Below are 15,534 nucleotides of genomic sequence, written 5' to 3'. Positions count from 1 at the left end.
TTAATAATACTTATAAAAGTGGATACATCATTTGAAACTATCACCTCAGTGGAATTGGTTAATAATACTTATAAAAGTGGATACATCATTTGAAACTATCACCTCAGTGGAATTGGTTAATACCAAATAATACTTATAAAAGTGGATACATCATTTGAAACTATCACCTCAGTGGAATTGGTTAATAATACTTATAAAAGTGGATACATCATTTGAAACTATCACCTCAGTGGAATTGGTTAATAATACTTATAAAAGTGGATACATCATTTGAAACTATCACCTCAGTGGAATTGGTTAATAATACTTATAAAAGTGGATACATCATTTGAAACTATCACCTCAGTGGAATTGGTTAATACCAAATAATACTTATAAAAGTGGATACATCATTTGAAACTATCACCTCAGTGGAATTGGTTAATACCAAATAATACTTATAAAAGTGGATACATCATTTGAAACTATCACCTCAGTGGAATTGGTTAATACCAAATAATACTTATAAAAGTGGATACATCATTTGAAACTATCACCTCAGTGGAATTGGTTAATACCAAATAATACTTATAAAAGTGGATACATCATTTGAAACTATCACCTCAGTGGAATTGGTTAATAATACTTATAAAAGTGGATACATCATTTGAAACTATCACCTCAGTGGAATTGGTTAATAATACTTATAAAAGTGGATACATCATTTGAAACTATCACCTCAGTGGAATTGGTTAATACCAAATAATACTTATAAAAGTGGATACATCATTTGAAACTATCACCTCAGTGGAATTGGTTAATACCAAATAATACTTATAAAAGTGGATACATCATTTGAAACTATCACCTCAGTGGAATTGGTTAATACCAAATAATACTTATAAAAGTGGATACATCATTTGAAACTATCACCTCAGTGGAATTGGTTAATACCAAATAATACTTATAAAAGTGGATACATCATTTGAAACTATCACCTCAGTGGAATTGGTTAATAATAATACTTATAAAAGTGGATACATCATTTGAAACTATCACCTCAGTGGAATTGGTTAATACCAAATAATACTTATAAAAGTGGATACATCATTTGAAACTATCACCTCAGTGGAATTGGTTAATAATACTTATAAAAGTGGATACATCATTTGAAACTATCACCTCAGTGGAATTGGTTAATAATACTTATAAAAGTGGATACATCATTTGAAACTATCACCTCAGTGGAATTGGTTAATAATACTTATAAAAGTGGATACATCATTTGAAACTATCACCTCAGTGGAATTGGTTAATAATACTTATAAAAGTGGATACATCATTTGAAACTATCACCTCAGTGGAATTGGTTAATAATACTTATAAAAGTGGATACATCATTTGAAACTATCACCTCAGTGGAATTGGTTAATACCAAATAATACTTATAAAAGTGGATACATCATTTGAAACTATCACCTCAGTGGAATTGGTTAATACCAAATAATACTTATAAAAGTGGATACATCATTTGAAACTATCACCTCAGTGGAATTGGTTAATACCAAATAATACTTATAAAAGTGGATACATCATTTGAAACTATCACCTCAGTGGAATTGGTTTAATAATACTTATAAAAGTGGATACATCATTTGAAACTATCACCTCAGTGGAATTGGTTAAAACCAAATAATACTTATAAAAGTGGATACATCATTTGAAACTATCACCTCAGTGGAATTGGTTAATACCAAATAATACTTATAAAAGTGGATACATCATTTGAAACTATCACCTCAGTGGAATTGGTTAATAATACTTATAAAAGTGGATACATCATTTGAAACTATCACCTCAGTGGAATTGGTTAATAATACTTATAAAAGTGGATACATCATTTGAAACTATCACCTCAGTGGAATTGGTTAATACCAAATAATACTTATAAAAGTGGATACATCATTTGAAACTATCACCTCAGTGGAATTGGTTAATACCAAATAATACTTATAAAAGTGGATACATCATTTGAAACTATCACCTCAGTGGAATTGGTTAATAATACTTATAAAAGTGGATACATCATTTGAAACTATCACCTCAGTGGAATTGGTTAATACCAAATAATACTTATAAAAGTGGATACATCATTTGAAACTATCACCTCAGTGGAATTGGTTAATAATACTTATAAAAGTGGATACATCATTTGAAACTATCACCTCAGTGGAATTGGTTAATAATACTTATAAAAGTGGATACATCATTTGAAACTATCACCTCAGTGGAATTGGTTAATACCAAATAATACTTATAAAAGTGGATACATCATTTGAAACTATCACCTCAGTGGAATTGGTTAATACCAAATAATACTTATAAAAGTGGATACATCATTTGAAACTATCACCTCAGTGGAATTGGTTAATACCAAATAATACTTATAAAAGTGGATACATCATTTGAAACTATCACCTCAGTGGAATTGGTTAATAATACTTATAAAAGTGGATACATCATTTGAAACTATCACCTCAGTGGAATTGGTTAATAATACTTATAAAAGTGGATACATCATTTGAAACTATCACCTCAGTGGAATTGGTTAATAATACTTATAAAAGTGGATACATCATTTGAAACTATCACCTCAGTGGAATTGGTTAAAACCATTGTTTAAGTTTTTTAATTACGACGTAATAAAAAACTGGCAGAAGAAAGAAGAACAAGAAATTCAAACCTTCAACTACGATATTTACAAACATTACCAGAACTTGTGATTCTGTCATTACGTAAATATTGTTATAAGAGGACAGACTGAGCAGTATTATGAAGCTCTGATAACCTATTGAACAGATACTTAAAATACATTTGGATGAATAAAACAATACAAGCCTACCACCTGCCTGATATCCAACTTGCGTTCAGATGTATAAATATATATGGTAGATGCAGTTTAATGTATCGTGGTGTATCACAGGTTTTTAGTAATAATTTCAAACCTCTATCCTGAACTTTCAAATTTCACTAACATTGTACTTCTTGTATACACTTCACTCACACAGAAAGTTACAGTTCTACTAAACACTTACAACAAACAGCACACACATCTCAAAATTACCATTAGAATAAGTACTCCATGAATTACCTTCCTAGAATGATTGGTATCAGACTCTTCTGATGCAGAATGAAGTTCCTCTTCCTGTATGTCTTCTTCTCTGAAGTTATCAACCTCTGATACTTCAACATCCAAGCTGCGTTGTGCAATAAGATTGACATCAGATGCTCGAGGGTTGGTTGAAGCCATATGTGCTACAGTTCGTGCTTGTTCAGGTTCAGTTTGTGCCAACTGGATGTGGTTCATAGCTTTCTCACTTTGTAAGATGTCTTCCATTTTGTGCTTGGATAGTCTGGGCATTGGAACTGGTTGATCAACCTTTTTAAGTTCTTCAAGAGATTCAAAATCTCTTGGAACATGTTGTGATGAAGTTGCTACTTCTTCCCTGCCTATGAACACATAAACAGTTCATTCATTTTATCATTTTCCAAAAATAAAACTGTTCTTTTTTTTAGGTATAAAAGCATAGCACTTTCAAACCTCAGGTTTTAACAATGGAGAAGATGTTTCTCAGACAGTTAATAACTTAAACCATACATTGTATAATGACTTACTGATAGTTTCAATGTATAGAGTTCTGTCAAATGTCATTTGTTGTCTTTATCTACTTGTTCGGACAAGACACAGTACTTTTCTTGACAAAATTACATCATACAAAAACATGAATAATTGGGTGGAAGAATATTTAAATGATAAATAATACATCTTACAGCTAAATTGTCACACCTATTAAGGCAAAACAGTGAGAAACAATCATTCCTCTAATGTAATCTTTTCAATACAAAAAGGAAATAAGTAAACATTCAATAATAACAAATTACTCAGCATTAGATTTGGCTTTTAATGGGTTATTGGTAATAGCTTGAATTTATGGATTCATAAAAGAAGCTAAGTTTTATCATTACAATGACCATTTCTTATGGTTCATTACAATACAGAATATTTTATTGCACAAATATATATTCAGTAGTTGGAATTATGCCAGATAAATGACAGTGAGTAACTCCATGTTATGGTTTAAAGATTGATAGCTAATCAGACTTGAAACAAACATGCTCATTGTAAATGTTTGTAAGGCCCAAATTATGAAATGTTTACATGTTAATGTTTCATTTAAATGTCAACTTTCCTTCCTAACTATTTACACCAGACAACTAAATTTATCTTTAATGTTTCTGTTGTAATTTATCTTTAATGTTTCTGTTAGTAATTATTGTAACATCAACATTGTCAATGCAGATTGTAATTGTCTTAGCTCACTTATTGAGATAATATTAAATAACTTGTATTTGTGTTTATGTCAAAAGCTGTTATATCCATCTGCCATCATCCCCAATTTTGGACAACTGACCAGAAGGAGGTCATCTGATCAACAGCACCTTTTGATCTTCCATTCATACTAAGGAAAAAACTGTCACTCTTATAACATACCTACAGCCTAAAAGATGGGGAATATTCTGTCACTCTTATAACATACTTACAGCTTAAAAGATGGGGAATATTTTGTGGTATTGTGTCCAGATTCAAACCTGATTCACCCTCTTTAAACAAAGAGAGTTCTTCCATAGATCAACCCATGTCCCTATACAACAACTATTATACATTTGTTTTCTGTATCCACTAATTTCACTGCACAAGTGACAACAATCATGACCGTGATAATTTTATCTTTTTATTCCACAAATAACAACTAATTTTATGATACTCTTTAAGACACACATGTAAAAAATAAATTTTTATAACAATATACAATAAAACTTACTTCTTTGATCATACTTAAATAAAATCTTTACATAAAAATGAACAACTTTATGTACAAGTAAAAATAACACAAGAATCCCCTTCGGGGTAGAAGTAACAAACCTGAAATATGGTTGACAACAACTGGTTCTTTTGAATTAGTTACGTCCTCATCTACTGAGGCACGGTGAGGTCGGAAACTTTCCACTACAGTATCCTCATTCTATATAAAAGAAGAGGAAAAAAATATTAAGCAAACATTTTAATTTTCAAACATAAATAATGAATCTTTCAGTCAAACATAAAATAATTATAACTTAATTTTTCAATGATAATGTGTGAAGACCGATACATTTAATAGCCATTAAATGGTCCTTCCAAGAATAAGCACATAAAATGTTTGAAAGAAGGGGTGATACTGTTGAGTACAAGAAAACGTTTGGTAATTTTTTTTCATTTTGCAATTATATTGAATGTAAGCTTATTGCATGTTTCCTACCGTGTTTCTCCGATAATAAGACCTACCCATAAAATAAGACCTAGTGTGATTTTTTGGGATAGTTTTAATATAAGGCCTACCCTTAAAATAAGCCCTAGTTAAGAATGGCAGGAAGAGGAAAAAAATAAAAAAAAATAAATTTATTAATTAGTTTAATAGTTAGTTAATTAGTTTGTTTAAGTATTAATCAGTTAGTTTAATAATAGTTTATTTTAAATGGTTAGTTTAATAGTTTTACTTTGTAACTTCATTTTTTAACATATCAAAATAAGACATCCCCCGAAAATAAGCCCTAGTGTCATATTTTGGAGTGAAAATTAATATAAGCCCTGTCTTATTTTCGGAGAAACACGGTATTACATATTAATGGGTGATCTAGTTCCACAAGTAACCAGAATGAGAGAAATTAGTTACTCCCTCAGTCAATTTTCTGTTTTAATAACATATGTTGAATATGTACAGAAATATTGACTAAGGGAGCAACTAAGTTCTCTTATCCTGGTTACTTGTGGAACTAGATCACAAAGCTAGTGTATCACATGTACTTTCTCATCCAGAAGACTGCTGTAATATAACACACAGTGCATATAAAAAGACAGTGATAACTCCTACTAGCAAGCTAGGTGATGCTCCATGGATACAAAATTCTTTGTCTTACAGTGAGAAAGACCATATGTCATTTGGGTGGCATCTGTCCTGACAAGAATAGCATTATTATTCTAATATAATGCCATGAATTCTCAAACAGATATATACACAAGATAACATGATTTTATTGAAAACTGAATACCATCAAAGATACTGATCTGATACACATTCCAGTAAAAATAGAAAAATATACTTGCCATTAAAAGTTTTGACTGTTATTTATGAGTGTTGGAAATAAATATTATTTCACTGTATGATATATTATGTCCAATCTTTTTCTTATTTAGATCCAGTGAAAATTTATATTTTACTTTGTGAAACCTTATTTGTTGAACCTACAGATGTTCTATGGCTCTTATCAATTACTCATACGGAAGTCAGTGAATCTGAGAATACCACAAGCAAGATCAGAAAGGAAGAAGTTAAAAAAAAAAATTGTAAAAATTAAAAATAGGGATTTATACCAAAACAATTAGCTAGTGGCAAAACAGTGAAGCTGGTGCGTGGTCTTAAAATTACAAATGTTCTGAGGCATTCCATCCAATCATATTACTTCATATATAATTTAGTTAGTTATACAAGGTTATATGATTCTTTTAGTGGGTAAGTAACTTCGTTTAGTAGCACGAGAATATTATTTTTTTTATTTCTGACTTTATGAGTCAACTGACAACCTATAAAGATGTTTAATTAATTACCTGATAATCTATAGATAATTAGTGAATTGGTTGATAATCTATCATTTTTTTATTGAATAATTTTATAATCTATATTTTTAATGAATAATTTGATAACCTATAAAATGTTTAACGAATAATTTGATAATCTATAAACATGATTAATGAATGACCTGATAATATAAGGGCTGTTTAATGCTTTCAATTTTAAAACAGTAATAAAGCTTACTTCCAACTTTTTGGAAAAAAAAAAAGGTTTACAGTGACCAATTATACATCAGTAACTTTATGGAAAAACAATAACATTAATTCACTTCCCAGAATATCACATAAATACATTTTATTGTTTTAACTTTCAGTTTGGTTAGTTTCATTTTGAATTTTGTACAAAGCTGCACAAGAGCTATATGTGCTAGCAGTCCTTAATTTAGCAGTGTAAAACTAGACAGAAGGCAGCTAGTCATTACCACCCATCACCAACTCTTGGGTTACTCTTTTACTAATGAATAGCGGGATTGACCATCGCATTATAACACCCCCATGGCTGAAAGGGTAAGCATGTTTCATGAGACGGGGATTTGAACCTGCAACCCTCGGATTATGAGTCGAGTGCCTTAACCACCTGACCATGCTGGGCCTAAACTTTCAGTATCTTTTGTAAACAAGTTTCAAATGTACTTACCTCGTCATGGGACACAACATGACCATCAATGTTCTTTGCTTTATAGACAAGTAACTTGTGAAGTCTTGCTTTCATTTCCTTGGGGTGAGGAGTGTCATGTCTGATAAACTGAGTCTTTAAAAAATAATGAAAAAATATACATGTTAAAATATTTAGAACTTACTTTAATTACAGCTAATCGTACTAAGTTACTGACCACAACTGTCTTTTCTATTTTAAAGAATTAAAATAACACACCTAATGAAACTTCTGTTAGAAACTATACAACCATTAAATGACTGACCAATTCTGTTTGTAACATGGGTCACCACTGAATGTTCTTTTAAACCACCTAGAACAGTTTAACTCTATATATAAAAAATAACTTGGTAATTGTTTATCATATTAGTTCAAAAAAATTTATAAATTAAGTTCAGGCCAATGTACATAGATAGATCATTTTAATAAAATATTGAACCTTCATAAAAAACACACTTATTTCAACTTGGACAAAAGAACACGTTTTTACTATTAAAAAACACAGACACTATACGTTTTATATACAACACTAAATATTTTAACGTTCACTAAAAAACATACTAAGTTTGATGTTAATATTTAAAACATTAGTTTGATACTGCAACAAGATTAGGCATTTTAAAATACAACAAACAATAATTATAGTTCATCATCATTATCTAGTTTACATTGAAAAACTCATTGTTAAAACAAATGATGATGTACATATTGTTGTATCCTAGCTGGCCTTACTGATAAAACAAAGATTTCATCAACAGTGGATACAGCAGGTATAACGTGGCTGACATATCAGTATAAATTTTTCTTTACTTTCATTTCTAATTTCTAACGACAAAAAACAGAATTATCCAATTCTTAAGTCTGCACTATTCACAACAGTCGTTTTTGGTAAAAATATTTGCAGTTTATTAATATCTTTAATGGTGTACAAATGCTCTTAACCATAATATTTTAACTATTTTAACCATAATATTTTAACTATTTTAACCATAATATTTTACATACGTGCAATTAAAGTTTCCAATTTATTGAAACACATGTAATTAAAAAGAAATGACTCCAAGGAAGTCTCAGACAAAAAAGGAACAAGTTGATAAGACAAATAATAAATTTTGTGTACTTTAACATGAAAATACAATTTATCAGATGTTTTCAGAAAGGTTCTCTGTCTATCAAGCAATTAATATAAATAATGTATCAGCCATTACTGTGTCCGTTGTATGCGAGCTGGCTCGAACAGCTGCTTCAGAGCAAAAGGCCGAGTTGGAACTGAATATAGCAGATATGGAGTAGTTTCCGTATTATTACCATACACTTCATTTCCACTCACAATTTACTGTTAGGAATCTATTACCAAGTTTACTGACAGGTAGTAATAAAGTGAATTAACACTCAGACCCGACACACATCCTGTGTTTTTACCAACCTCTTTTCCTTCTTTGTCTTGTTCGCTTTCATTACAAAACCTGACAGTTGATTCTCTCTCTTCACCTTTGTGATTCCACTTTTCTTGAAGTGGACTCTCTGTCATGTGAACAACAAAGACATACTTAGTTATGACTGCTTTCTGAACAAGAGAGATTAGAATAATTCATAACAGGACGAAAAGTACATAGGGTGCAACGTCAGATGATGAAGCTGCACGCCCACTTTGAAAAAGAATAAAATGCTACTGTACATAATACACATTACATGTGTTTCTAAGCTTGATGAATGTACACAATCAGCTCGTGATGATTCAACCGTGATTATAAACAATGACATTATTTTTTATGACATTATTTTTATGACATTATTTTTTATGACATTATTTTTATGGTATTATTTTTTACAACAATAAACAGCTAAATTATTTAAATCTCTCATAAATTTCACACAACATTTCTGCTAAGTTAAGCAAAAAAAAATACGTTGAAAAAAAAAACTAACATTTTGTTATTACCTCTTTGTTTTCAGTATTTTATTTTTGGAGTTATATTTGATTATATAGATATATCACTTTTTCTTCAGGTAAATGTTTAAAAATCTTTAGATAGTTTCTCATGGAAAAAAAATATTTTATTACCATTACATGTTTTTTTTTTACTTAATGGAAAATGTACATATTACAAAAAACAACAACTGAATCATTACCACGGTTTAGAAGCAACTAAAATCTTCAACATCACATTTACAAATGACTTACAAAAGAGATGATACTGCATTACTGAAAAGCAGCTTTGTGCTCGCAGGATAAAATACATAAAATTTAGTACAAATAATAACACATGATAGTCTACGTTTAGCTTTAATCTTTCAAAAGACTGTGATGGTGTCTGCTACTTCATGACAACACTTCCTTTAACTCAAATAAATCTAATTATTTTCATGAACACTCACAGGTTTTGAACACTGATAATTAAAACTGTAATTATGGAACTTACCAAGGTTTTGTTGTTGTTGTTCTTGTTGAGGCAAGAGAAAGCACGTCAATATTTTCATGCCATCAAGTTCATCAGACTGAAATTTCAGTAACGGTTTTGACTGAAAAAAAAACAACAAATTTCTATTTTCCCGAATAATACTAACAAAAAAATGAAGGGCAGATATTTCAATTTTATTTCTATTTTTAGTATTTGTTTCACTCAAAAAAAGAATAAAATAAACCCATAAATTACATACAATGGAAAATCGAAGTTCATTTAAGTGCTATAATACCTGAAAACTACACTAACACAAAAGTTACTTACCATTAAATGTACAAATAAAATATTCATACAGAGCTACTTTTTAACACCTGAAGAACTAACCCTAAATAATTTTTTAAAGCATGGACACCTATTTTCACATATGCAGAGAGTACTGTGACATAGATATAACTGTTAAATAACATTAAAACCTTATGATATATGTTTCACAAAGTGGATCAACTTTGAGTTTATGATGCATATTTTGTAGGCCAGCAAATTTAAACTTCAGTTAAATGACTACTGTCTTTCATGATGAAACACCTAATCTTTCCCAAAACTAAGTAATAAGACATGTTCTACATGTTCCAGTACTGTGTATATACGTTGTTATTTTAGCAATCTAACTAATAAGATATCTAAAGGTTCTACATGATCCAGTGCTGTGTAAATAAGTTGTTATTTTAACAAACTAAGTAATAAGACATCTAGAAGTTCTACATGTTCCAGTACTGTGTATATACGTTGTTATTTTAACAAACTAAATAATAAGACATCTAGAAGTTCTACATGTTCCAGTACTGTGTATATACGTTGTTATTTTAACAAACTAAGTAATAAGACATGTTCTACATGTTCCAGTACTGTGTATATACGTTGTTATTTTAGCAATCTAACTAATAAGATATCTAAAGGTTCTACATGATCCAGTGCTGTGTAAATAAGTTGTTATTTTAACAAACTAAGTAATAAGACATGTTCTACATGTTCCAGTACTGTGTATATACGTTGTTATTTTAGCAATCTAACTAATAAGATATCTAAAGGTTCTACATGATCCAGTGCTGTGTAAATTAGTTGTTATTTTAACAAACTAAGTAATAAGACATCTAGAAGTTCTACATGTTCCAGTACTGTGTATATACGTTGTTATTTTAACAAACTAAGTAATAAGACATGTTCTACATGTTCCAGTACTGTGTATATACGTTGTTATTTTAGCAATCTAACTAATAAGATATCTAAAGGTTCTACATGATCCAGTGCTGTGTAAATTAGTTGTTATTTTAACAAACTAAGTAATAAGACATCTAGAAGTTCTACATGTTCCAGTACTGTGTATATACGTTGTTATTTTAACAAACTAAGTAATAAGACATGTTCTACATGTTCCAGTACTGTGTATATACGTTGTTATTTTAGCAATCTAACTAATAAGATATCTAAAGGTTCTACATGATCCAGTGCTGTGTAAATACGTTGTTATTTTAACAAACTAAGTAATAAGACATCTAGAAGTTCTACATGTTCCAGTACTGTGTATATACGTTGTTATTTTAACAAACTAAATAATAAGACATCTAGAAGTTCTACATGTTCCAGTACTGTGTATATACGTTGTTATTTTAACAAACTAAGTAATAAGACATCTAGAAGTTCTACATGTTCCAGTACTGTGTATATACGTTGTTATTTTAACAAACTAAGTAATAAGACATCTAGAAGTTCTACATGTTCCAGTACTGTGTATATACGTTGTTATTTTAGCAATCTAACTAATAAGATATCTAAAGGTTCTACATGATCCAGTGCTGTGTAAATAAGTTGTTGTTTTAAAATCTAAATAATAATACATATAGAAGTTCTACATGTTCCAGTACTGTGTAAATAGTTTTTTAACAATCTAACTAATAAGATATTGTTAAGTTGTTTGAATTAAACTGCAATTATGAAAAGGGAAAGATATATAAACGATGATGAAAACACCACAGGGAACTGTTCATGATCTGTGGTAACAATTTCTCGTCCAATCATCTTGTCCTGGCCACCTCCATGACTGGATGAACTTAAGCTTTGCCTTCTTTGATAAAATACCAGCTTAGTATGGATAGATAAGATACCAGTAAGGTGTGGCTCTACTGAGAAAAAGTATCTAACCACTCTACACATCTATATGTAAATATATTCCATAAAATTAAACTACAAGTTACATCCTTTGAAGATATCTTCTAATTACTATGGTGTCTTTGGATTGCTTAAACAAGACTTCAGAAGTTTGTTTACAGACAGCTGATGGACATCAGGAAGCAGGTAATGAAAAGGAGGGGTTTCAATGGATCAGAAGTCATGTTGCAAAAAACTGTTCGTAAACAAGCACCATCACACGATGAAAGGCTGTACGTGTTAGACTCGCATCTTTGTATAGATTGTGAACACCCATCTACAAGATGCAACATCAACTTACTTAAATATATAAAAACCTACTCAGAAAAATCTCAACAAAGGATTTTTCACTTACAAATTTTCTTTAGGTGATTAAGTGTTAAGTACTTTAATTATAATATACCTGATTTTCAGATAGCCATAAAGCCTTGAGATTCAGTCCAGTGATGGTTATAGGAAGAAACTGGAGCCTATAAAAGAAAGAGAGAACTTCTGATAGATTTCTAAAATCCAATTATTAAATAAATGATAACCTAAGTAACACAATACTAATATAACAAATTGTTTGTTGTCTGCTGCAAGGACTTAACCTTGAACTCTATCATTATAAGCCCTCAAGCTTACTACTGAGCCACCACTTATTAAAGTAACAATAACAATACTGAGTACAAGACAGAATCTCATTCTTTAAACATATGTAACGAGTCAGTCAAAAACTGCTCCAGCCGCTGGATAACATTTATGGACCACTGGTTTGGTCACAAACCATTTCCTGGTCATGATATGGCCTACAGCTCACAGCAAGTAAGTTACATACCATGTGAATGAAATATGGTTAATGATTTGTTTTTAAATGCATTTATATGAATCTTTTAATATGTACTTCAATAAAATACTTAAAATATTTTCAAGTTATAAATAATGGGGTAAGGCCTTATGACAAACATAAACTTCTAACAACAGACAATCAATCAAATCAGAAAACAAGTAGGCCAAAGAAAATATTAAACCATACTTAGTTACAGAGTAAACTTTATTTTATGTGTCAACTGTAAAAAATAAACTTAATGTATTGTCAAGACATATAGAATATCTTGAACCTACAATTTTTCTTAATGGCAAAGCTGCTAAAGCTATTTGACATTGTCACTAATTTTGAGCTAATGACCAGAAGATATGCAGCCAGTAAGCAAGTACCTTATTATATCATACACACTAAGGGGTTGAATGTCACTCTTATAATATATATACAGTTTAATGTGAGGAGTTTTTGTGGTACCACACAGATTTGAATTCAGTTTGTAACCCCTGAAATCTGAAACTTCATTACAGAGTTGACCTGTGCTCCAGTACATGAGACACAATAAAGTAAGTTAACACTGCTTAAAGTAAAAGCTATCAGTACAGAAGATTCTATTACAGTAACTTACAAATTATTTTTGAGAGCTTGAAATAATGAATGTTTTTTTTTAAATAATCTGGGACTTAACTAAAAAAAACACTTAAAAACATTAAAGGTTAAAAAACACAGTTAAAAATTAAGGGCAAATGGAAATTATTATTTATATTATGAATATATTACTATAAAAAAGAAAACAATAACTTGTCCCTGGTTGTTCTTTGGTCAGATTCATGTTCAAATTTCTGATCATATGCACTTTAAGGTAGTTCACTGGCTCTTTAGTACTCCTGACAATATTAAAAAACGTGGGCTACAAAGAAAAACTAACTGGGCTTTTAACTCCACAGCACGTCATACTACTGTTTCTTCTAACAAAATTACGTGTTGAAACAGCAATTCCATAAAACAAAAAATTATTCTATATCTTAACACAATCAACTCTTATAACCTAAATTGTGATCACTTCTGTGGTGAAGTTTATCCTCAATAATGTTTACCGTTTCCAGTTTAGTAACTTAAACCAAGAGTAAGAACAATGCACCAAATAAATTACACAGCCAATGGTTATACAATTGTTAACTCAGCCGAGGTAAGCAATCATTTTATGTTTTTCAACAAGTCAAGTGTGAACACAAACATAACTATTAACAAGAACTCTCTTTCTGCTTTTGGAAAAGTTCCAAAGATAAATCATTATTAAATACATATATTATGGTGTCTCCATTTCTCAATCACAGTTGATATCTGAACAATAACACTGAACATTTACCTTCACTCACCCTCCTTACAGCAAGTTTTTAAACTGTAAAAAGTATACTGCTGATTTCACTGATTCTAGTATGGATATATATACTTATATATATGTCTTTATATTTCTCTTATTGTCTGAATTATTTCAGATTAAATTATGGTGTTACTCTCTCTTCGTATCTTACTTTATTTCATAATTTCTAGCATATATAACTTTTGACCAATCAGGTTTTTATTTCTAGGATTTTGAATGCTGTATACAACTGTAACACTGAACAGGTTCAGTTATTTATATGAACTGAGGAACGGAATTCATTCAGAATATGGCATACTTTAATAGAATGTTCATTGGATATTCTTAATATGTTCACCTTTCTTTGGTTTTCTTTATATTCTTTAGAAACAGGAGTAAATATTTATATTTAAACTACGTTCCACAACACTTTAAATGTTCATATATAAGAACTTATCACTAACCTTATCAAATTGACATATATATATATTATCATAAATACATCAACAGTTTCAGTATTTCACTAACATAATCAAACTGAAATACATGTCATTATCATAAATACATCAACAGTTTCTATATTTTACTAACAATCAAACTGACGTATATTACTATCATAAACATATCAACAGTTTCTGTATTTTACTAACAATCAAACTGACCTATATTATTAAACACATCAACAGTTTCTGTAGTTTACTAACAATCAAACTGACATATATTATTAAACACATCAACAGTTTCTGTATTTTACTAACAATCAAACTGACATATATTATTAAACACATCAACAGTTTCTGTATTTTACTAACAATCAAACTGACATATATTATTAAACACATCAACAGTTTCTGTATTTTACTAACAATCAAACTGACGTATATTATCAAACACATCAACAGTTTCTGTATTTTACTAACAATCAAACTGACATATATTATTAAACACATCAACAGTTTCTGTATTTTACTAACAATCAAACTGACGTATATTACTATCATAAACACATCAACAGTTTCTGTATTTTACTAACAATCAAACTGACATATATTACTATCATAAACACATCAACAGTTTCTGTAGTTTACGAACAATCAAACTAATATATATTACTATCATAAACACATCAACAGTTTCTGTATTTTACTAACAATCAAACTGATGTATATTATTAAACACATCAACAGTTTCTGTATTTTACTAACAATCAAACTGACATATATTATTAAACACATCAACAGTTTCTGTATTTTACTAACAATCAAACTGACATATATTATTAAACACATCAACAATTTCTGTATTTTACTAACAATCAAACTGACATATATTATTAAACACATCAATAATTTCTGTATTTTACTAACAATCAAACTGAGATATATTATTAAACAC

General features: G+C 29.7%; 1 protein-coding gene across 1 annotated transcript in view; it reads right to left on the bottom strand.

Annotated features, from left to right (window-relative positions):
- The window catches only part of LOC143245792 (uncharacterized), a 216,390-nt gene that overhangs the window by 91,957 nt on the left and 108,899 nt on the right, over positions 1-15,534 (bottom strand). The window contains exons 9-14 of the mRNA XM_076492046.1: positions 12,378-12,444; positions 9,788-9,887; positions 8,791-8,888; positions 7,347-7,460; positions 4,964-5,063; positions 3,131-3,489 (exon numbers count right to left, since the gene is read on the bottom strand). Coding sequence (XP_076348161.1) covers positions 3,131-3,489; positions 4,964-5,063; positions 7,347-7,460; positions 8,791-8,888; positions 9,788-9,887; positions 12,378-12,444 — 838 coding nt within the window. The remainder of the gene's footprint in view (positions 1-3,130; positions 3,490-4,963; positions 5,064-7,346; positions 7,461-8,790; positions 8,889-9,787; positions 9,888-12,377; positions 12,445-15,534) is intronic.

Source organism: Tachypleus tridentatus, chromosome 3, assembly GCF_004210375.1.
Source record: "Tachypleus tridentatus isolate NWPU-2018 chromosome 3, ASM421037v1, whole genome shotgun sequence".
Taxonomy (NCBI): domain Eukaryota; kingdom Metazoa; phylum Arthropoda; class Merostomata; order Xiphosura; family Limulidae; genus Tachypleus; species Tachypleus tridentatus.
The sequence above is the reverse complement of the archived record's forward strand: the minus strand, read 5'-3'. Positions and strand labels throughout refer to the sequence as shown.